We start from the raw sequence: 24,502 nt of genomic DNA, 5'->3' as shown, positions 1-24,502 counted from the left end.
CCATAACGTGACTCGTAAAGTCGGAGTTAAACCACTTATATGGAACCAAACCATGGCATCCTATGTTGAAAATTATGAAACATAAAGACAATTGATTGTGAGTTTGACCATTCTATGGAACCATGTGGTAAGTCTATTTCTGAAGAATAGAATGAACCCTCAGAATCAAATGTATGCTTTGGGATAAGCAATTTTATGACTATGATGATGAAATTGCTTGGGTTTAGAATTCGAAATTAGACTATTTGTTAGGTTAGTTTGTTAGTATGGTAGGTTTGGTTGAAATATAGAAGAAAGCAATTGGCAAAATAATTTTTCTTTAATTTTTATACAAAAAGGGTAATTTAGGATTTTGAGAAAAGTTATAGCCTTTTGGGCCTATATTATTATATAAACAATAAAAGTAAGGGAGGTAGGTATGATTTAATAAACTTGAGGGTAACTCTCTGCAATTGTCAGAAACCTCCCACCCCTTTAAAAATTGGATAAAAAGTATGCAAAGGGTCAAGGGTGCGTTACTTGCTACATGAAGCAAAATCGATAAAACCATGCCCACCTCCGTCTTTCTTCCTTTTTGTGAACATGATGATTCTTCAGTCTTCCTCCTCCTTCTTAGTAGTATTTCGTTTCCAGATACAGTGCTAAACCTAGAGACCTGTGGAAGTGAGTACTCCATCACACTTTCACACGTGAAAAATGACGATGGAGGAAATTTTTACACTTTGCCCTAATGTCATGTCATGGGCGTCAATGGCTTGTAAGGCCTGTCCTATCAATGATTCAATGGGGGCTTTCTTACAATTATACTTAAATATGACTATTGTTGGACAGATCCATTCCATTTCCAAAGTTGCAGAATGAATCAAATTCTGTTGTATGGTATGGGATGAGAGTGGAATTCTAAGGGGACAATTTCAAAAAACCTCCTCTAACGTTTCTAACAATTTTACTATCCTAATCTTTTTCTTTTTCTTCACTTTCCTATGTAACTTTCCTGCTAACGAAACAAAGCCTCATAATTGAAATAATTTAAGAAACTTCCCTTGAAATTTCCAACAATTTTATCGCTTTTTCCCGAGGTTTTAAAAATACTACTTATCTCCCCTGTTAATTATAGAGATCCAACAATTACATCACTATTTTAAACTAAAACCAAATATTTCAAAAGCACATCAATCAAAACAGAGCCAACCAACCAACCACTTCTAGAGTAGTTGATCAACAAGAAAGTTTTAATCCCTTGACCTACATTATAAATTCAGGATTTTCTGAATAATTTCGTTAGTGGGTACATAGGAATTCATTTAGATTGGTGGTGATTTAGTTTTCCAAGTTCTCCATTTGACTCTTTTAAAATTCCCTCCCTCTAATATAGAGCAGAAATAGATGTATAATAAAATCTATCGGATCGGACAAAAAAGAGAAAAAAAAAAAAAGAAATAGAGCCAACTTTCTTACTCTTTATCTCGCAAATCCGAGGCAAAGAATAAATAGCAACTACTACAGCACGGTCTAAGTTAGACCCTCACTCTCGCAAAGCACTGCAGGAGCAGAACAAATTTGTTAGGGAAAAGGGAGATGCTACACCATACGCACATTCGCATGCTTGTAAGCAAAGAAGAAAGCAGAAATTGAGGAAAGGAAAAAGATTGATGAAGATTGACGAAGGTGCCAGTAGCATATAATGACAGTTGATGACAAGCTACCCTGTAACCGGGCGGCGCCAGCTGCTTGGTTTAGATGAAGAAGAAGAAGAGTTGCCAAAATTCCCGAGTCCCACACGCCACCTCCTCAATTATTCATTCAACGAAAGTCCATTATCTTGGTATCGGTCTCTTAATTAAGGATGATTTCTACGTACTGCTACTAACTACCAACAAAGCCTTCTCCCTTTTCTCCCTCTTCACAATAAATTGATAGTCGGTTCAACAAAGCCCAAAAAAAAAAAAAAGGGTATTGACAGAGTAGTGTCTTTTATCGTTTCTGTCAGACTTGGAAAATTATGGGAAAAGGGTATTACTCTACTATTACTTTGCTCTTGTACTCGGGATGCTAACTCAGTTAATAGACTTTAATGATTTGCATGGTGCTGGGGAAGAATGAAAATTCACATTTTGCTTCAACAGAAATTTCAAATTTTGGGGCAAACTACTGCTCTCCACCAAGGACTAACCTTCTTTAAATGAGTTGATCACCATATGTCTTATGGAGTGGAGGCCAATGATTTAAATCTTGTTCTTCGTCAAAAGTTATCATTTAACGTGGCCTTTTCAAGATTTATATGGATGTTTAATGTAATTGTACGGTCCGGTAGTGATTTGAATAGGATTAATAGTAGGGTTAGATTGTGATACTAGAAAAAAAAAAAAAAAAGGATTGGCACCATTAGCGAGAGATTTTGGGGGCGTTGATTAACTACGTAATGACAAAAAAAAACCGAAAGTATAATAGATTTATATCTGATCAGGTTCAGGGGCCAATCATGTCCAGTTACGACGGACGAGACGAGGGGTTGGTTCTTGAGGCCAAATGACCAAATTAGATAAAGAGAGATGCAGTGAGAGAGACGTGTGAGGTAAGAACGGAGGATAAGAATTAAGAATAGGATAAGCACAATTTGTCAGCACAGCGCCACATCATTATCCAAACAAAAAAGCAACTCTTCTTAGATTTTAATCAATTCCAGGAAAAGATAAAAAATGATTAAAAGAGACGACATCACTAGTACTAGTAGCAGTCTGCTGCTCCTTCTAGGCTAATCAGTTCCACCGAAAAAGAGAAAAGGAAAATTAAACTGATTATTAGAAGGAAAAAAAAAAAAAAAAAACAAAGAGACAGCAAAGCTACTACTTTACTACTGCTAAACTCTTAAGTCTTGTAAATAATTAAATTGATTTTTTCTGCGAAAACTACTCTAAGCCTTACCCAAGGGAAAAAGAATAATTTTTTTTTTGAAATTTTGTAGAAAAATGCACTATAATAATTTGACATATGCGAGATAAATAGATGATTAAAAAATATGTTCAAAGAAAATATAAAAAAAAATTCTTTAAAAAGCTACAATCCAAACAATACTATATTCTAAAAACATTAAACTAAATTGCAGGTGTTTTTTTTCCCCTTTTGTTTCAACTTTTACTTTTTAAATATGGAGAATTAATACAGAATCAATTATAAGCCTTCTCAAAAGAAAAGTTAACAGCATTCAATCCAAATTTATATCACAAATAAATAAACCTGATTCTTTTATCCTGAAGATACAAATGTAAGTATATTATGAAAGTGTAAAACTAAATTACAAGTTACAAGTAATAATTTTTTTTTGTTTTGCTTCAAATTTTAACTCTAAATTTTGGAGTTTGAAAAAATATGAATCCTTGAGCAGCACGGGTGCCAATTCTACTCATAACCATGGGCCTATTTGGCATCTTAGTTTTTTACCAAGTTTTTTAATTACTAGTTTTTTAACAACTTTTGCTACAAGAATCCCAAAAAGTTTTCCAAAGTTAAGCTTTCCAAAGTTTTTTATTTACACACTTCAAAAATCTATACACAAAAAATTTCCTAAAAACTTTTCTTCCTCCCTCACCCAACCCACCACACTAGTCACCATCTCCACCACTTGTCACGCGCGCCAGTTACTTATTCCGGCGCTGATAACCTCAAAAAAAATTTTTGAGTCCCTCACCTTCACCCCGTCTCCTCCCTTCCCCTCTTCCCCTATCCCTTCCCCGCCATCCTCCCTCTCTTGCTAGGTGCGATCTGGTTGCGCGACCAGATCGCAAAGAGGGAAGGGAAGGGGGCTGTGATCTGGTCGAGATCTGATCCCAAATTGCAGAGCAGAGAGGGGGGTGGCGGAGGAGGGAAAGGGGAAGAGAGGAGGGAGGGAGAGAAAAAGCAAAAAATAATAATAATAATGCACAGCTGCCGGCCTTCCTCGGGCGTCGGAGTGCGATGGAGAGGGGAGAGGAGAGGGAAAGGGAAGAGGGGAGGAAAGGGGAAGAGTGGGCAGAGGTGGTGGCAGGGGAGGGAGAGAGAGGGGTGGTGGGCCTAGGAGTGGCGGGCAGAGGAGAGAGGAAAGGAATGGTGGAAAAGTTTGGGGGTGGCGGGGGAGGGAGAGGGAAGGGGAGAGAAAAGAAAAGCAAAAAAAAAAAAGAAAAAAAAAAAGAACAGAGGTGGTACTGGCGGAGGTGCTAGATGTCGGAGGCAGAGGAGAGGTAACGGGGAAGGGGGAGGGGGAAGGAAGAAGAAGAAGAATAGGAGAGGAAAGAAAAGAAAAAGGAAAGAAAGAAAAAGAAAGAGAGAGAGAAAAAGAAAAGGAAAAGGAAAAAAAAGTTTTTCACCTTACAAAATTTTCTACAAAATTTTTCACATTCCAAAAACTTCTACAAAATTTTTTCAAAAAGTTCTACAGTGCATTACAGTAAAGTTTTAAACAAACTCCAAAAAAACTAAAGTTTCAAACAGGCCCATGATTGTGGAGTGGACATTCCATGCAAGTTGTACGGTACTATTTTTTCTATTCAATAACGTCTACTCTAATTCTACTTCTACTCTAAACTATTTTAGGGGCCTCAACTGGGGAATCGTTGAGGATTGAGGTACAATTGAACAAACGAATGCACTATGTATTCTTATAATTTTGAAGAAGAAATATGGGCCTGTTTGGAACTTGAGTTTTTTGGGAGTTTGTCTAAAACTTTACTGTAGTGCAGTGTAGAAGTTTTTGAAAAAATTTTGTAGAAGTTTTTGTAAGGTAAAAAACTTTTTTTTCTTTTTTTTTCCTTTTCTTTTTTTTTCTTTTTTTTTTCTCTTTCCCTTTTTTTTTTTTTTTCTTTTTCTTTCTTTCCTTTTTCTTTTCTTTCCTCTTTTTTTTTTCTTCTTCTTCCCCGTTATCTCCGCCACCCCCAGCAGCAACTCCACCTCCCGCCGCCCCCCTCTGCCCCGCCTTCCCCCTCTCCCCCGTCGCCCCCATCTGCGCCGCCCCCCTCTGCCCCTTCCCCCTCAATTCATCAAGTTCTGGTAGTTTGACACTTGAAAGTGGAGGGTTTTTGTAGCGGGCAGACAAGAGCAGCTGTTACAGAGCTCACCGTGGTGGAGGACATGACTATCAGCCACCGTAGGCTTTGCCGGACTTCAGCAAGTACCTTCCAAAATGATGAACCTTCGATGGACAAAGCTCCGTCGGCTGCGAGACTGCTACACCAGCAGAGGAGTGTCCAACCAGCTTCGTGCGCCGCTTCTCTTTGGGTTTATCAGCCTACGAACGAGAATGAATTAGCTTGGTGTTCTCCTGCAGTTTAGCAACTAGGGCAGCTATTGATCTGTGCAACGAGCTGACTGCTTTGCTGTTCATGAAGACGGGAAAAAATAAATACTAGATCGACGTCGTTTCAGTAGATGATCAGAAAGTTTTTTGCAAGTTTTTGAGTCCAAAACAATGTAGTTTCATTAAAGTTTCAGACAACCTCTAAAAGTTTTTTATAAGTTTTTTAGGTTCCTGTAGCAAAAGTTGTTAAAAAACTAGTAGCAAACAAACTTGTTAAAAAACCATAGTTCCAAACAGGGCCTATGTTGGTTCTTTAATCGATAACATTTACTCAATTCCTACTACTCTAAATAAATTGTTTTAGATGGGCTCAACTGGACTATTATTAGAAGAATCGATGGAGACCGAACAACACTCGTGCGAATTTGAAGAAGTCACGTGTTAGCAGCAAATCGATGAGAAATAAGATTTAAATTTTTCAACGTCTACTCCGCAGAGTGGCAAATTCTTTTGTAGACGGTTGGTTAAGCCGTATGGTACTCGTACAAGACGACTGATCGGAACAACAAAGATGAGAGTGAGACCGGGGAGGAGAGGGGTAAGAAACTAATAATGCGATAAAAACATCGCTGAGGTCAATTGTTGGCCCACAGAATCTGAGCAAAAGTTGATGCATTTCTTCAAAATTGGGAGGAGAGGGACTGGGCGGAGGCTAACTCTTTTTTTTTTTAAGTCTAAGAGATCGCGTCGCTTCAGTTTCAGACTTCCAGTACTGCCCGTTACTGTACATCATCATGCTCGTGAACGATGAATGTAAAATTTTTTTTTTTTTTTTTGGTTTGATAATGAGAAGAGCGCGGAGGATTTGAAGCGTGGGCTCCGCTGTCTTTATAATTTCTGGTAGCCGTAACGCTTTTACTTTTCTTAGGAGCCGTTAGTGAACGAGCAATCGGACATGAACAATCCCGCGTTCAAACTCTGGAAAAGCAGGCTAGGCTGGCCCCCATTCCCACATTTCAAATTTGCTGAGCTCAAAAACTGATGCGAACTCCAGACCGACCGCAGACGTGCATGTCTGAAAACGCTCACGAAGCCTCCAAGAATTTAGACCATTCTTAATAAATTTAAAATGTTCTTAATAAATCGGTACTTTTTCATAATTAACCCTTTGGGAACCATGCATGTCTTCGTACCGATTTGCAGTAATTATTATTATATATTTTTTTGGGGAGAATTTTGACGTGATTGATTAAGAGAAAATTGACAAAATTAAACAAACGAAAGGATTCCAGCAGTATGTGCTTGCACTGACCGATTCATGCTGGGGCCGTCTTTCGTTTTCCAGGATTCCATCCAGCTAAAGCTTGCTGCATGCAGTTGGAATTCCATCTTTCTTTTTCCTTTTTTTTTTTTTCAGAAGCTAGAAAATCTGGTAGAGAATCATTTCTCAAACTTTTCGACTTCAAATTTCATAAGTTCTCTTGTTGGGGACAGTTAGTTTAGTCGGTGCCAACAAATTTGCAGGTGGTTCTGACCTTTTTTCCATTCTACCACTAATATATATATATATATATATATATATATATATATATATATATATATATATATATATATATATTCTTTTTTATACCACCGTTTTTTTTTTTTTTGGATCTGGATGAGTGCGGACCAAATAATCAAATCAGCGATCTAGCACTACAACAAGTATATTATTATATTGTCTCAATTTAAATCAAAGATTTCCTTTATTATCAGGAAAACAGTTACCCAATAAAATTGTTGAAACGCATCGGATTATTGGATCAGCGTCCATGAAGAAGAGAAAATTTAACAAATCCGAGCCCGGTGGTGTTTTTTGTTTGGGGGGCGGTCAACTTTCAAAAAAAGGAGGCAAATTAAAGTCAGAAACTGATCAGAAGCTCACTGGCGATTGGGGGTGGAGGATTGCAAGTAATTGAAGCGAAATCCGATAACGTGAATACGATGAAAGTGACGCGGTACAGTGGCTCCGATTCTTTAAAATCCGCTTCCCTCCCTTCACAAATTGGTGATCGGTCAAAAACGACATCTATCTTGTTGCTTTCCTTCTCTTCAAATCAAAGCGCGTCTTGATCATGTCCAACTGGATTAATTTAACATATTTACTTTATTATTATTATAATTTTCTTTTTTTTTTTGGGATTTATTAAAGTAAAATAAGTGGTAGAATTTTCATTAGTAGTATTATTGTACTTATTACGCAACTGCAATAAGAAAGAAAGAAAAAAAAAAAAAAAAAAGGGAACTCCCAGTCTTGTTAGTTAAGTTAATAGAGAATTCTACTATTAAGGACGATCCCGAGATTTTTTAGTCTCTCTCACCTTCATATTTCGATAAATACGGTACAAAACACACCAATCCTATCCTCCCAGAAGAAGAAGAGGTAGTAGCAGTACAAGGAAAGAAACACAACTGCTGCTACTGTAGCAATTAATACTCATTAGAAAGCAGAGACCACCATCGTCTCCTCCGTTTGATTTTTTTGCACAACTTTTTCCCCTTAATTTTAGTTGTATTTGTCAGAAGGCAAGAAGAAAAAAGGAGAAGGATGGGAGATGTGACATTATATGTGGTGGACGAGGCTTTTATGTCAACACCCCGTCATCATCATTATTATCATTATCATTCACCACCACCACCACCACCTTCGGCTTTATGCAGAATATGCCACGAAGCAGAGTTGGAAAGCTGCAAGAGCTTGGAATCTCCATGCGCTTGTTCCGGAACCGTCAAGGTACCATTTTCAATTCTCAAATCCAACACCAGCACCTCTTTTACTCTTCTTCTCGTTGAGTGTTACTCCATATTTCTTTCTGGGTGGGAAAATTCCCCCCCCCCCCCCCCCCCCCTTTTTCTTGTGGACAGCATCCTCGATCACTCTGTTTTTTTTTTTTTGAGTCTTAATTCTCTCTCTCTCTCTCTCTCTCTCTCTCTCTCAGTTTGCTCACAGAGACTGCATACAGAGATGGTGCAACGAAAAGGGGAACACAATTTGTGAACTTTGTTTGCAGGTTCGGATTTCATTCCTTCTTTTTTGTTTTTTTTCAAAAAAGCACTGGAGGCGGTAAGTAGTGGTATCATTTATCAATCTGATCGTTTCGGTTTTCCTTTTCTAGCAGACGGTATATTAGGGGGTTGGTGCTTTTCCCCTTGTACTTGCGGTTCAGAGTTTCCATCGTCTCTGTTTTCAATTACTAATAGAGATTAAGCCGCTTTTTTTTGTTGTTGTTGTTGTTTCCTTTTTAATCCTAATTCTTTCTTTCAGTGAGGTGCTTTGTGAAATTAATCTTTATGGAATAGGAGTATCAGGTTACACAGAGGAAGGAATCATTTTGCGGCTTACATTACATTACATGTCAATCGGATTTTTGTTGCATTTCAATAACAAAATCGACATGACGTCTTCCATTGGTAGCATTTCTAAGTAACAACTCCGTATCCACATTAGCAGTTGAAAACTTGACCATGATCGTAAGCTGCTCCAACTCTCTGTTTTCTCAGGAGGGCATGATCGTAAACTAGTATTTCTGCACACTTATCATTTCGAATTCACTCCTCTCCTCTTTAATTCTTTTTGGGTTTTTTTTTCTCCCCACCTCTCTCTCTTTTTCTCGTCCTAACAAACTTTTGGCCCTTGTCAGATATTTTAGAACAGTTTTTTTTTTTTTTTTTTTGGGGGGCATTTTGGATGGATGAAAAGGGTTGATTGTATGTGGTGTGGCTTAATGGGTTACGAATTAGTGAAAAAGCAAGTAAATTGAATTGGGATTGGTTGCAGAAGTTTGAACCGGGGTATACAGCTCCTCCTAAGAAGGCCCAGCTGATGGATTCAACAGCAGCAAGAGTAAGCATCAGGTACGTATAACACTAACTGTCTGTGCACGCACCCCGGGTCGGGTCGGGTCGGGCCGGTCTTGTTATTAAATGGCCGCTTTTTGAATCATATAAATTGACGTCATCTATCTGCTGATTCATACATACCATCCAAAATTGCACCCGCCACTCCCTGCCTGCCTGCTTTGCTGCTACAGACTCTCGTATTAATATTTAATAATAATAATACAATATAAACCCTCTGCCTCGCTATCGGACATGCGCTGCCTCTTTTGTTGTTGTCATCAAATTGTAGACAATAGTAATAAAATATTATTATTATGTCTTTAAGAGAATGTCTCCGCAGTGAGTAGTGAGAGACCGCGGCGGCCTCACTCGTTATCATCATAGTCTTAAGGCACGTCAGACTTTCTGCTAAATTATGATAAACTTTTTTTTTTATAACGTAAAAATTTTCCAAATATTAGGGAAAGCACGGAAACTCCAACAAGAGAGAGAGAGCATGAAATTGGAGGGGAAGAAATGGTCGACGTCGAGTACTCGGAATGCTCATCCGCAGCCGACACCACTGCCTCCTACTGCAGATCAGTGGCTCTTATTGTAAGCCTCCCTCCCATCTTTTGCCCGTATCTTAAACTAACCTGAGAAGCCTTTTTAGGTGAACTAAAAATTCCTAGTACCAAAAGTCTTCCCTGGTTACTAGTTTCTCGCCCTGCTCCTGTTTATTAGTATTGTTTACTCTACAATTTGCAGTTCACGGCATTGCTCCTGCTGCGACACATGCTTGCACTGATCAGCGCAGGAACAGGGGATTACCCTTTCACGCTACTCACAGTGAGCACCCTCCCTTACTTTACGTTCCCCATTGCTGATGCTAATTGCAACTACCATGACGCATATACTTCAACTCCCTCTCTCTCTGCCAATTTTCCTTCCTTCTATCTTTTTTTCTTCTTAAATAATAATTTAATTTTCCTTCCTTCTATCTTTTTTTCTTCTTAAATAATAATTTAATTTTCCTTCCTTCTATCTTTTTTCCTTCTTAAATAATAATTTAATTTTCCTTCCTTCTATCTTTTTTTCTTCTTAAATAATAATTTAAATAAATAAATAAACTAACTCGAGACTTTCCGATCCACTTCTGCAGTTGCTGATTATACGGGCTACCGGCATCCTATTGCCCATGTACATATTGATTCGGATAATCACCGCAATCCAAAACAGCGTTAGGAGGACCCGTAACTATGAGGTTCGTTGCCAAATCCTAGCTACGTCAACCAACCACGTCCGTCCATGTATCTTACCAACTTTACTTTACTTTTATAGAGTGAAATGAACAAACAAGAGAACACAAACCATACACACAGACCAATGCATCTGAACACACCCAACAACACAAGCTATAAGAACCACGACTTCACACTCCATTTCACATCTTTTTCAGGTTTCTGAAGGAGAAACGTACCCAGTTTTTCACGACAGACAGCAACGGAGATGAGATGAGATGAGCAGTAGCAGTCGCTCCCAAGTGTCTTGACAATCCTCCTTGTTACTTTCTCCCCGGCTCTGTCCTTTGTTACTCGTGAGCAATCAAACAATCAATCAAATCTAGCTATAGATTCCCTTGATGCAAGGTAAATGAGATGCGAACAACAAATGAAAGTAAATTCCACAAATCATGCCCCCGGCTCCAGTAACCCCGACCGTCAGATAGATCCTCACCGCAAACAACCTTTTTGTTGGTTTTGAGATGGCAAGGGAAAGACAAAATAACCCTTCAAAGTCATTCCCGTCCATTTCGATACGCACCTAAGATGGGCCCAGCCAGGTACAGTCAAAAAGGTTGCGCTGAAACAAACTTCTGCGTGTGATTTAGACCGCAAGCGCTGCCGCTTCCACAAGTCCGCTACACACTTTCAAGGTCAAAACAGGTAAAACGTGGAATAGCAGCAATTTTCGAAACAATAACCAAGCAACTGGTGAGAAATCAACTGCCGAATAAATATCTCAGAACTGGGCAAAGTTGCCAATGGCCGGTTGTGCCTCATTCCAAGTAATCAGAACAAGCCAATACTGTACAACAGAATGGAGTGATTGCCTTTTTAACTTCGTTCTAGAAGTAACCTTGCTTTTCCTTGCAGTTCGGCTAGCGTAGAAACCGCACTTTGATGGCAACTGTTGTTGGCCACAATGGTTGATAAATTCTTCATCACATTTTTCAGCTCCTCTTTCTGATGAGTTGAAAATATGTCCTTCGGTCCCTTTATTCTCCCATAGGTTTCCTCAAAATCTCGAGACTTCAATGTGGCCTTTTGGAGCACAGCATCAGGAAGTCCTGAAATGAAGCCAGAAACAACTAATCAGAAAAGAAAAAAATAAAAATGTTAAGGTTCCTAGACTAGAAAGTTCCCTCTTCGGATGGAATACTTCGAGGTTGCAAGGCCTGTTTTCCACACATCAAAATACTTGAAAACAATTCTGTTCAGATTTCTCTTTCATGCAAGACCAGCTAGTGATTGCTAATAAAGCCACAGATGCTCCTTGCTCTTTCAATACCCGGTCACTCAGTTAAAAAAAAAAAAAATCTCCAATTGCCTCTAAAATGGTTAATCAATCAATAGCAGAAAATAATGACTAACCAGACCCAAAAGAAGCCTGATCTTGCATCTAGTGGCACCATGGAGGGAGATAGAGAGGGGGAAGGGAAGACACAGGAGGATGGAGAGACCAGGAGCCAAGAGGGAGTCTTTGGGCTTAAATTATTTACAGGAAACCAAAAAAACAACTTACCAGCTAGCCTTGCAACATTGACACCATAACTTTTGGGGCACGCACCAGGGGTCAACCTGTAAAGAAATGTAACATCCTCCAGACCTTCAATTCCTCTGCCAACTTGGCATGCCATGTGAAACCGGGAAACCTGTACACCAAGGATACAATTGGACTATGTATCACTAGTTCTTTGAAAATGAAAGACTAGATTAATAATCATAACTGGAGAAAAACTTAGCTTATCATAAATCAGCCAATAATTAACTACCGCTTGGATCAAATTCCGTTTAACCAATTCATTTGTGTTGGCTTGGCTAAATATCCTTGAACAAGATTCCACAGTTATTCATACCTTGGGATCTCTCTCATAGTCAATAGCCAATCGATGATAATGAGTAGAGAACATTCCTCGACAATGTACCTTGTGGGCAAAGTGATCAAGAACAGATTCACTGCAGAAGGAAAACACAGAAGGCCAAAGTAAGTAATGTGAATGAAAGCATCAAACCAAAATTCTGAAGAATGTTCTTGCCATACTGGTACATACGCTATTGCTTGTCCATCTGAAGTTGACGTTCCTCGTCCAAGCTCATCCAATGCAACAATTGAATTTCTAGTTGCCAATGACTGTATTAACCATCAAAATTGGCTCAATTAGAAAGCAAATTTCAATTTGTTTATGGCCTCACTGCAGTAACAAATGTTTCAACATTAACTTGTTCCCTGAACAAGGTTAACTGTTCTGTGTAACTAACTTGGATCTAGTTCACGAAGAATCCTTTTCTTTTTTCTTTCTTCATTTCTTGTAACTCATATAAGCAGAACCAAAACATACTGATTAATGATACAACTCCCAGAAATCAATAATAACAGTCTCTAAGTGGGATGCAAGAAATTCACGAGACTAACACAGGTTTTTAAAAGAGGAAGCAACTAAGATAACTGCATCTCACCAGCATAGATGCAGTTTCTAAAAGTTCTGCCAAGAATGTACTTTGCCCTGCCATAATGTGATCTCTTGCACCCATTCGAACAAAGATGCGGTCAACAGGAGACATGACAAAGCTTTGAGCTGGTACATCTGCTCCGACCTGGGAAAAATCAAAAGCAAAGTAACTAATAGACAAACTAACGACATATGAAGCCACATAACCGAATTATCACCTGTGCCAGAATAACAGCCAAGCAAACTTGACGCAGAAGAGTTGACTTTCCACCCATGTTAGGCCCAGTGAGCAAGATAAAGCCGGCATGTTCAGAACCACCAAGAGTAACATCATTGGGGACAAACCCACCCTTGCCTAGAGAATCACTTCTAAGGGTAGGGTGCCCTAAACTTTTGGCAGTAAGGCAGGGCACTGCATCTGGAGACGATGAGCCAGTAATAATTGGACGACAAGCTTGTCCTTCATAGTAGTCACATGCAATAGAGATGCTAATTAAAACATCCAGCTCTGCAAAATTATCAATGTCTACCATGTATAAGATATTTCAAGCCAGCAAATCTCTTTTAATTACAATCATGAAAACTTAACGTGTTTCAGATAAAAACCAAGCAAAACAGAAGACCATGGTATATAAAAGTCTACTAGTAATTGTAATTCGACAAGAACTACATTCTGTTTACTGCTTCATAATTTCCTACTAATCAAAGACTGACACTAATGAATTGCAGAATTTGATTCTAAAACTCCCACTTTGTATCTGGTGCTTGAGAGCTTCACGCGCAAAAAAGATTCTCCAAAAATTTGTACTTCTAAGAGGGAAATACATATATACATACTTGTTCCAGATTTGCGTCTCGTTATTAAGTATTCACAAACGGTATGTGCTTCCCTTGGGTAACTTTTTGGTTGGGAAGCTGGTATTCTAGAATGCAGACTCCGACAAGCTATTACATAGTTGCAAACATACAGGAAAACAAACAAAGAATAACAAAAATCTTAGAAGTTATCTTTTCAATCGATGAATCCCGTGACTCAGAAAAGACCAGAACAAATTTTCCTGTAAAATAAAGGATTTGCAAACCAACCACCCAATCAACATCTGAATGGATCAGATTATACCTGCAGCAGTAGAAACCAACTGTCTCCACATATTATGATGCGCACTGAATCTTCCAACCAACCTCTGGAAGATGCTTTTCAACTTGGATTCCTTTTCAGATTCCGCCTGTGACAGCTCACCCAACAACTTTTTGATAACGGGGGTCCAATAACGGAAAAAACCCTGTGGATAATAGGTTTGGAAGGGAACGTTTAGATGACTGCACAACAGAACACATGATGTAATCCCAAACTTACAAATTTCGTGGCCTGAGCACAATAATTAAGTTTTTTACCCAGGAGCTAATTACTCATATGGAGATCAATGTCAGTCCAAAAGAATAGTATAAAAGTGCAGTTTCTTGCGCACTATTATGGAAGGTATTGATTTTCATATTCTTAATCAAACAATTGGGATCAAATTGATTTTCCCCACCATATAATGATATCAAAGTGCGGTGCTTTGAGCACCATTATGAAGGAGCAGATGAACTTCAGATTCTTAATCAACCAGAACCAGTATGCTCATGTAGACATAGCTCTGCCATCCTACCAGACATAAGGCCATGTTGCAGTCTCATACTAGTAACTGTACTCCACCCACCCATCCACCTTCCCCCCCCCCCTCTTGAGGTTTTAATCCTTTACCACTGGTTAGTTTCCGTCACTAACATGATAAGAGCATTATTCCAATGGTCATTAACCTTACAATTTATCTCAAAGCTATATGAATCGTGTAACTCCAATGGGCAAGTCACATCATTGCAGCAGGAAATCAGCATTTACCCCTAAACTTACTATAAAAAATTTTTGATCTTTTCAGAACACATAAACTTGTGTTCTACCTTTTTAGATGATTGTAACTCATAATCACGCGGAGTCCTCCTGCACAAACTTTCTGGCACTTCCAAAAGGTAGGCATCTTTCCCCACTGTAACGTAATTGACCTAAAAAAGAATGCACATGTTAAAACCTGATGAAAATAACAAAAACAACCCAATATCAATACTTTGGTCATCATCAGGCAGGTTCTTACAGATGCATCTCCAAGTAACCTGCGCTGTTCCTTCAAATGTTCCATCAAATTAGATTCCACCTCCCTGACATTTTTGCAGGCGTCATCATATTCTTTATCAGCCCCTTTTCTAGGAATTATACGACCAGAATTATTTGCTTCCACCCAGTCAAAAGCATCCTTGAAGTGTTTCATAACTGAACGTACATCAGGAAGACCTTTACCTGCAAAAGATATTCATGTATAAAAATTCCAAAGCAAGGTTTGCATCACATTGCTAATATATAAATTGAAGCTGTACCAGGAGTCAATAAATGATGTAATAGCCTTGAATCCACATTTTCCAAAATTGAAGCAAGTGAAGAGCATGCATGATAAATGAGTTCACATCCACGCAAAGCTGATATAAACTCTTGAAGCTGCTTCTTTGCTGCATCCTCATACAGGATTACTTTTTTTGCATTCCTTCCAATGGCTTCACTGCATGCAAGCCAAAACAAATGACATGAGAGTATCACCAAAATTCTTTCAAAAGTATTTAACATCTAAAACAGCACCAACTTTACCTGCTTGCGAAGATGCGTGCAAGCAAACGCTCAACATCTTGAAGCCTGGACAACTCTTTTCGGAACTCAAGGACGAAAGGTAGATTAACTCCCTAGAATACAATGAGGAAAAAAAAGTTTCTTAAAATGAAGAGTTGCATTCTCAATACATGAACAAAATAGACATCAGAAAGTCATCAATTGTGAGAACATAAATATTAAAGAGGAAACTAAAATGGTTAAATGACTGGCAATATCCTCAGAAAAATTACTACCTATATCCAACAAGCAAAGCAAGTCAAATGCTATGAAGAAAAACTGTCAAGGGAAAAATGACTATGCAGGCATCATCAAATACATTGTATTTAAAAAATTTTTCACTTTGTTGGTATATTTCAACAGTGTAACAACTAAAACAAAACTGGTAATATTGTTGGCTGAAAAAACACTTTTCATAAAAACTGAAGCAGCCAAAATGATGAAACATATGAAGCAAGCAGAACTAAAGGAAATTATATAATAAGTCAAAAAAGGGGGAGGGGAAGTTCATGATCTCACCAAATAGGTTTTGCATGGAGACAACTAAACTTGAACAGACAGTTGTCGTAATTGAAAATATAGGGAAAACAATATAAATGAAAAAAGACCCCTTTGGTTCCCATTGGATTGCAATGGAAGTTGAGTTCACTTGCTTTGAACAGATTGTGCCTTCAATTTACAAAATTTCCAGATGTGGAAAAAACGTATTTCAGAGAGCAAGGACACAATTAAAATTTGAACATATGATGCCATGATTTCAGATCAAATTGTATCTCAATCAAACCTCTGAAATCTCCCATTCTTTTCCCTTTTTCTTTATAACCCTTTCAATTCACCTTGCTCGATTATGATGGAACAAAAATCCAACAAGAAGAATGACTCATATATAACAACCACCCCCCTCTCCAGCTTTACATCTAACTCCAAGCAGTGCAATCTTATAGCACAAATACAATACAATGCCAACCCAGTTTTGACAAAAGAACACTGTTTGTACTTGATTCGCGCGACCATGCTTTTGCAAGGTTCATTTCCAACATTATCATACCTTTAGTCCTGCTACAGCATCCTGGCGTTCATGTATCAATTCCACATGACACAAAGGCCTTGCAAGCCATTTTTTAAGTAACCTTTTGCCAAAAGCTGTCACACAATGGTTCATCTGTGCATACAATGTCCTTCATAAACAAGGAAATTACCCAAACATAAGGTCGCAAATGATTAAAATGAAACAAGAAAATCAATGTCAGCCAACTGGCTTCATACCCAAAACTATCTCCATTTCTGCTGTTTTCAAAAATCTCAAGATTCTCCAAAGCAGCTGCATCCAAAACCATGTATGGCATTTGAGAAATATTACCCAAACCAGAACACGGGAGTGACTCAAACTTCGCAAATCTAAGTAGAGATTCATCCAGAAAAGCTTTCTTCAAGTAGAAAAGAATGCCTCCAAGAGCTGAGAGTGCATAGCTTCCGTTCTCCCCTGCAGCCAGAAGCTCAGCCAAAATGTCTGGCAAGCATTCCCCACCATCTTTAACTGAAGATTGAATTGCATGTGACACTGCACCACTTTGAGATAAAGAACATGTCTGATTATTAATTCGCTGAAAAATACAATTTACTTCATTTATGGTTTTCTCTCCATCCCAGAATTCCGAAAGAGGAAGCAAATCATTAATTAAAGGATTCCGTGTATGTCGTAGAAGTAGTCTCTCCGTCTCAGGGCTTAGCAGTTTAGCAGGTTTAACGATTTCCACCGGCCTTAACTCAGATAATAGACAACACAGGATGCTGCAGTCTGAATCATCCCTGAACTGGTTCAAAAATACGTACATGGTTAGACGTATCATTGTAAAAGATATGATCAGGGACAGGGAAATTAGTGCGCGGTACAGCCTGATAAGAGGTTTTTAAGCACACAAGGGATGCCTACCAGATGCCAAAACACAGGGAGAAATGCAAGCATAATTTTGTAATAATGTTTATACCAGATGCATATATGCAAAACATGCATACCCATTTAGCATATATAACCATCTCCAATTAAAAGATTGGCCTTATCTCAGACCCTGTTCAGATTAAGTCATGAACCTAAATTCAAGCAGTTCCAGGTGATGTTTCCATCTAACGTAATCACACATCAATCAGCCAGCCAATGAATAAGTCGTTTATGATATAATTCCAAAGTAGATAAAGGAATATATACTCCCGTAACTTTTCACTTTATGTATAAAAAGTACAATCATATAGTCAAAGCCTCACACCTGTCCAAGCATAATCTTGCTTGTGGCTACATCAACCACACATACACCGAATATTGGCTGTGCAAGCTGATTTCCTGAGCTTGGAAAGTTTTCAATCAATGACATCAAATAAGCAGCATCAGGGTTTGCTGAGAGCATTTCTCCTTCTGTTAATGTTCCTTTTGTGACTACAGCACATATTTCACGTTTTACAACCTGAAAATCATTGGCACATATCAAAGCTACTGTTAGAGAAGCACATGCCCTACAAAATAAACTACAAGTTCATTAAGGTCCACCAGAGATATTGTATGTGTAATCATTACCTTATCTTTAGAGCCCATCTCTCTGCGACGCATCTCAAGCTGCTCAGGTGTTTCTGTTTGCTCCACAACAAGAACACGATAACCCTGCTCAGTCAAAGCAACTGAAATAAGAGGCAGAGCAATATAGGCTAATTAGCCGCACCAAAAAGCCTGAATGATAGCTTGAAGTTGAAAAATATTAGCAATCACAACCTTTCTTGCCAGTTTTTCCACATTCATTGAGAAGTTCTTTTCTGGAAAGCCACAATGAGGTTGATCTCCCTAACAAGGGAAACAGATAACATAAACCTCGGCACAAATTACTAAAATTTTGTGACAAAAAGCTGCTAAAAAGTTCATACTAAAAAATGCAAAAAGAACGATGAATAATCAACATTGTCTATTAACTAATCCCTCTTAAGACGAAAGAAGGCTTCATGAAAATGCACTTCCATTAAGTATTTTACATCTTTCCTTCATCGATAACTACCTTCATGTATTGCAAATCCAGCTCTTTGGCACCAACATGTGCGTCCATTTCAAAGAGTTCATAAAATTTGCCCATCTGATTTATCAGCAAGCAAGTCATATTGTCAGTTTTAGGAAATAGAGTAAGATGATCGACTAAAAAGTTAAGAAAATGACAATCTTTGAACCAAACAAATACCTTGAAAAACATAACCTTGTCCATGTGCTTTGACTTAAAGTCCCACCATTGTCTCTAAAAATTAAAAAGTCAACACTAACTTTCTCAAAGCTGATAAGTAACCTCAAACACATAACAAATAACCAGAAAAAAAAAAAATTACCTGGCCATCTGATAAACGTTTTAAAAACTCCGGCGGCAAGTACAAAGTTTTTGGATCATAATCCACATGTCCAGGACGTCGTCTATTGGCATCCCTACGGTCCCTGTTGATGCAAAGAAAGATGCTTGATTACCATCAAATTTTCATAAGCAAAAGAAACTAAATCCACGTAAACTAGAGTGGCCAGTGGCGGAGCCAAGACCCTAGGGTGAGGGTGGTCAATCTTCGACAACACATGAAATCAAAAAATAGTATAGTTAAAACTAATGGATATTTATGTGAAACACAAATTCTCTTTTCTAAGTTTAATACGCTTTGAAGTTTATATTGTAATATCTTAGTAAGTTTAATACGTTTTGAAGTCATATTGTGCTTAAATTTAGAAGTGAAAATCATTCTGTATATTTACATTTAGAAACTTTGAAAGAATTTATTCTTGAAATAACCTCCACAATTAACTTTAAGTACATCTAAAGTTCTAGTAATGGTAACAATTATGAATTTTAATTTTTTGGGGGGTCAATGTAGATGGAAAAGATAATTTGTAAAATTTTAGTGTGGGCAAATAAGAAGCTAACTTTAAAATCTTACGATAAATTTTTCTAAGCTTAATAACTCATTTTCTCAAAATTAAGTGGAGGGCAATCCTTCCCCCCTCCTTCTCCCCAAAAAAAAAACCCACTTAATAGCATGTGGGTCCACCAGTGATAGTGGCCAATTAAAGGTGCCAAAAGATTAGTAAATTTCCCCTTTTTATACCATTTGAAAAAAAAAAAAAAAAAACTGGTTTCCATACTCATATTATGCGCAAAGATGTTGGCTGGAAAACTCAAACCAGAACTTACTTCCCCAAGAACCACAGCTTTCCTGCTTCGCGTGCACCGAATCTTTCTTCGGCAACATCTATTGAAGTTCTACAACTATCAATACCCTTCTCACCTGCAACAGCCAAATATAAAGTTACAGGCAGTTGATGCACTTCAACGGGAAATAATAAAACAAGAACAGAGATAACGTAATCACATACTTGGATAACCAGAGGACCTTCTTACTTTCCTTTTCTTTAATAGTTATATTTGTTTATTACATACCTCCAACAAGTTCTCAGCATAAAATAATTATTTGATTCTACTAACCAATTCACATTTTAGTGCAACAACACAATAATTCTTAAGTCAAAAACTACTGGATAAAATGCTGGAATAGCTGGTTAAACCTCAAGCACGAAAACCATAAGGGTGAAAAAAAAAAGAAACAGCCATAGCAGTGATGCCTAAGAAGCGGACATGCTACAGCCTGGAGCTTTATGCATAAGAAAAGGGTGAAGTACCATTTCTAAGCATTTATAAGAAGCATTTATAGCAAATTAAGTGAAAATCTAGAACTGGATGACGAACACTAGTACATCATTCAAAAGGACACAAAAAGAACTAGCGGCAAATCAGATTGCCTAATTTACAATAAGTATTAGCGACTGGAGAAAAAGGATAAACCAACGGAGTAAAGAAAGAAGAAACTGAAAGCTGTATTGACTTACTAATTACATTGTTCCCAGCAGGTTCAATCAAATTTTCACCCTTGACATGACAAGAAATCTTGCTGTCAATTTGCTCGGTATCTCCAACATTCTTTATCTTCTTAGAAGAATTAGCACCCAGCTTCGCCGCCCCACCCATCTTACGCTTACTGCTTCTTCCACTAGTTATTTTTCCACTACACACTCCATCATAATCCTCCTCCAATTCCATGCCCACGGGAACATCCTCGACCACCTCTCTTTCCGCAGCATTCCATCCCGACTCCTCATCATCATTGCCACCGCTCTCCTTCTCCACACAGTCGTTCTCCTCATCATCTTCCACAATTGAAATCCGTCGCAAACGGCGGAACCTCCCCCTGACAGGTACCTCCTCAACCGGCCACTCAATCTTTTCCTCGGCAAGGTTCAATAATTCCTCATCCGCATCATCATAGAGAACCAAATGCTTACCAGAGATTTCATCGAAATGTTTGACGCAGCCATGGTACCACGACTGGTCCAACGGCCAGTAAACCCTAATTCTTTTATCGACAACCTCAGGTCCGTAGGATTTCATGGGAGAAGCCGAAGCAGAAGGTGAGGAAGGGCGGATGACTAGTAAGGGTTTCTTTGGTCTGGTTTCGAGAGGTGAAGGAGTGAACGGGCTGGAGCTGGGGCTACAGTCAGTGGTAGGGCTAGGTTTCTTAGTGGTGAGCTTGGGGGTGGAAAATAAGGGGGGAGCAGTTGGTGATGGGGATGACGACGATGATGTCTTCTTGGAGAAGAAAGAGGTGATCTGCTGCTGTTGATTGACAGGCGGTGATCGGCCATTGCTCGTCCGACGACCAGAAGGCGCCATTTTTTGATCGACTTAGGAGAAGTAACTTTAGGAGTAGTTGCTCAATAGCAGCAGCAGCAGGGAGGAGGACAGAGGAATGAATGTCTTGTCAGTGTTGTGGCTGTTTGGGGGAGGAGAATGAGAGGAGGCCGGGCACGGACGATACGAAGAAAGGAAGGCATGGGCGGGAATCTACGGAGCTTTGGCGGGAATCAAGGATCGGAGCCGGGCCAGTTTTACAATGAGTTTGTCTGGACAAGCCAAATTTGGTTTGCAAAATTTGTTTTCACAAATCTCAATCAGCTTTTTATCTTTTTAATCATCTTTTTATCTCACATACATCACATCACAAAAAATACTACAGTAAATATCTCAAATAAATCATCCAAATAAACCTTATCCAAACAAACTCAATATGTCTTTTTTGTTTTTTTTTTGTCAGCAACGATGGCCCGTTTGAAAGGTGAGTTTTTTGGATGTTTGTATAAAATTTTACTATAAATTACTGTAGAAATTGTAAGAAAAATTTTTAGGATGAAAAACTTTATGATAAAAAATTTTTATGATGAAAATATTTTACTGTAGATTTCTTTCTTTTTCTTTTTTCTTTTCTTTTTTCTTTTTTTTTCTTTTTTTCTTTCTTTTTTCTTTTCTTTCCTCTCTTCTTCTTCTCCTCCGGCGCCTCTGCCTCTGACGTAAAAGAACCAGCAGCAGCTATGGGAAAATTTTTTGCTTAGCTTTTTTTCTTCCCCTCTTCTCCCTCTCCCTCTCTCCCTATCTTCCCCCTCCTGGTCGCCCTCCGACGCCAGAATAGGTGAAGCCATGGATTTTTTTTTTTTTTTCTTTTTCTCTCCCCACTCTCCTCCCCTTTCCCGCCACCCTCCCCCTCCCCTTAGTTGCGATCTGGTCGCCCAGTAGCCTGCAACTTTTTTCCCCTTTTCCCTTCCCCTCTTCTCCTTCTCCCTCTCCCTCTCCCTCTCCTCTCCTCTCCCTTCCCCCTCGCAGTCCAACTTGTATTAGAACTTGTAGCCAAGGAATTTTTTTTTTAGCTTTTTCTCTTCCCCTCTCATCCCCTCCCCCGCCACCCTCCCTCTCCCGCATTACAGAAGAATTGAGGAATTGCGAGCACACTTCAATGCTGCTGCTTCTGTTTCAGCAAGATCAAATACATCACAGAATGGTAAATGTCCAACTCGTGATGGACCTGATCTACTTACAAAGATCCGTACTCAATTTAAAACCTTCCTATCAGAGGCATACTCTATTTCATGTTGTTCAGAAAAGGCATGATCTTCTAAGACAATAGCTTCATAGTTCTCTCGCATTTGTTGCCATGCATTTGGGTCAGAAGAAATTCTGGCCTGAGCTGCCCGCTAGCTGCGACCGGTGATGTGGTGGGTTGGGTGAGGGAGGAAAAAGAAGAAAAGTTGAAAGGAAATTTTTTGTGTATTAGATTTGAGGTGGGTAGGTTAAAAATTTTGATAAGTTTTTTGGGATTCCTGTAGTAAGAGTTGTTAAAAAACCTAGTATTATACAAACTTGCAAAAAACTTGAGCTTCCAAATAGGTCCGATATATTTGTATAAACTATTCTATCTTAATTTAGAGAAATGGAGAGTCTAAGAAAATTGTGATAGAAAACTAATAGATATACATATCAACTAGATCAAGGAAATATTTTGATATAATCCTTAAATTTTTTTTCACTGCAGGGACTGGGAGGGACTTAAGCCCTCCTGGTTAGTTTTACAATATGTTGCCCGGCCCCAAAATTGTGCGGACTGTGACCAGCTCCTGTGTGCACGTAATTATTAGGAAAAAATCAATCAACCCTTATAGTAGAAAAGAAATTTATCTACTAGTAGTAGTAAATTTTAAAGGGATAATTTCATAAACCCCCATTGAGATTTTCAACAATTCACTCAACTCCTTTGAGATTTACATAATTGTGAGGACCTCCATTGATGTGATAAAAAAACAACAATATCTTTTATTAATTGTCAACTCATTGAAGAACTCTATGAAAAATTAAAGCTTTCTTATTTATGGTCAACCAATAACTCAAACTATAGTCTTTCCCATTTAATTCTCTTATTTTCTTCCTCCTACATCTGTTTTCCTTCTAAACTTGTGTATTTATTTTGTGTGTTTTGCCATCACTAATAAAACCATAATACATGCCAACCATTAGTGCCTACCTATCTTGGTGTCTATTCCCAATTCTCTCTTTTCATTATTATTAAATAGTTTCTTAGTGCCCAATTTTGTTTCCAATTTTTTATAGGCAGTCACAAATTGAAATTGTTAAATGACAACTTGAGTGATATTTTCATTATCAAACTAGATGAGGATGAAGACAGTGGCAGTGATAAAAAATAAAAAATTAAGGATAAAAAGTGAAATAAAAACTAAATAAATATTATACTATTGTGGTTGTTATGAAACAAAAAAAAAAGTTCCTGGAATATTTATAATTGCATTTTGTTTATATATTTTATTTGTAATTATTAGTGATGTTATTCTTATAGAAAGAATTTAACTAATTTTGAACTCTGTGCAGATGGAGCATATTGGATGCTGGTATTAATAATGATGGTTTAGACTATTTTGTATTCAAAAAGTGACAAATCGCGATTGAAAACTAGGGATATTAATGAATATTGATGTGTATTAAGCAAATTTCGAAGAGTGATATAATATTATAAGTAAACTTTTGGATATTCGATACAACATTTGTAGTTGATACAATAGTCTACACTAAAAATTTTTAGATAAAAAAGGCCATTAGAACAAAATTAAGTATTTATTTAGTGGTGATTCAAATTTTGATGAATAGGCAATGCTGATTCCATGTAAAAATGAATGAAATAGAGACAATGAACCATTTTTTTTCCTTTTTAATTTTGTTGTGAATTATAACCCTTGTGCATTATAGAATTTTTAAGAAAAGTCTAGCTTTTTAGGCCTAAAATGTTGCTTAAACAATGAAAACAAGGGAGGTAGGTATAATTTTCAAAACTCGAGGAGAGTTTTTAGTAATTGTCAAAAAACTCAGGGGAGGTGCTTAAAATTATCCCAAATTTAAATTCCAAGATGTTGTTGGCACTTTCTCCTACTCCTTGTATATTTTTTTTCCCCTTTTTTACTCCTCAGGGTCAAAATTGTTTCTTTCTCTTGGGAGTTTGAAAGAGACTATAATATAAATATAAAATCAACAGATGTTCAATTTAT

At 38.0% G+C, this 24,502-nt stretch overlaps 2 protein-coding genes across 4 annotated transcripts; one reads left to right on the top strand and one right to left on the bottom strand.

The window, feature by feature from the left end:
• Positions 1-7,673: 7,673 nt before the first annotated feature.
• On the top strand, positions 7,674-10,781 carry LOC113735612 (uncharacterized). 3 transcript variants are annotated; one of them, XM_027262609.2, is made up of 7 exons: positions 7,674-8,042; positions 8,248-8,319; positions 9,087-9,163; positions 9,610-9,742; positions 9,896-9,976; positions 10,290-10,391; positions 10,587-10,781. In XM_027262609.2, exons 1-7 carry the CDS (start codon positions 7,857-7,859, stop codon positions 10,638-10,640), a joined length of 705 nt encoding a protein of 234 aa, XP_027118410.2. In that variant the 5' UTR covers positions 7,674-7,856; the 3' UTR covers positions 10,641-10,781. The 3 variants fall into 3 exon arrangements, with proteins under 3 accessions (XP_027118410.2, XP_071922826.1, XP_071922829.1); XM_072066725.1 differs by having other exon boundaries at positions 10,290-10,437; XM_072066728.1 differs by lacking the exons at positions 7,674-8,042; positions 8,248-8,319 and adding an exon at positions 8,642-8,779.
• On the bottom strand, positions 10,439-21,561 carry LOC113735603 (DNA mismatch repair protein MSH6). Its single transcript, XM_027262600.2, has 21 exons — positions 20,453-21,561; positions 19,761-19,854; positions 18,916-19,018; positions 18,774-18,827; positions 18,597-18,671; positions 18,320-18,388; positions 18,128-18,211; positions 17,823-18,017; positions 16,825-17,372; positions 16,607-16,736; positions 15,541-15,632; positions 15,276-15,454; positions 14,996-15,198; positions 14,805-14,906; positions 13,981-14,143; positions 13,079-13,368; positions 12,868-13,005; positions 12,462-12,541; positions 12,267-12,366; positions 11,933-12,062; positions 10,439-11,477 (listed from the first exon to the last, which is right to left on the bottom strand). Exons 1-21 carry the CDS (start codon positions 21,291-21,293, stop codon positions 11,245-11,247), a joined length of 3,903 nt encoding a protein of 1,300 aa, XP_027118401.1. The 5' UTR covers positions 21,294-21,561; the 3' UTR covers positions 10,439-11,244.
• Positions 21,562-24,502: the final 2,941 nt, after the last annotated feature.

Source organism: Coffea arabica, chromosome 1e, assembly GCF_036785885.1.
Source record: "Coffea arabica cultivar ET-39 chromosome 1e, Coffea Arabica ET-39 HiFi, whole genome shotgun sequence".
Classification (NCBI taxonomy): Eukaryota; Viridiplantae; Streptophyta; class Magnoliopsida; order Gentianales; family Rubiaceae; genus Coffea; species Coffea arabica.
Note: the sequence above shows the minus strand (reverse complement) of the source record. Positions and strands in the feature narration are given on the sequence as shown.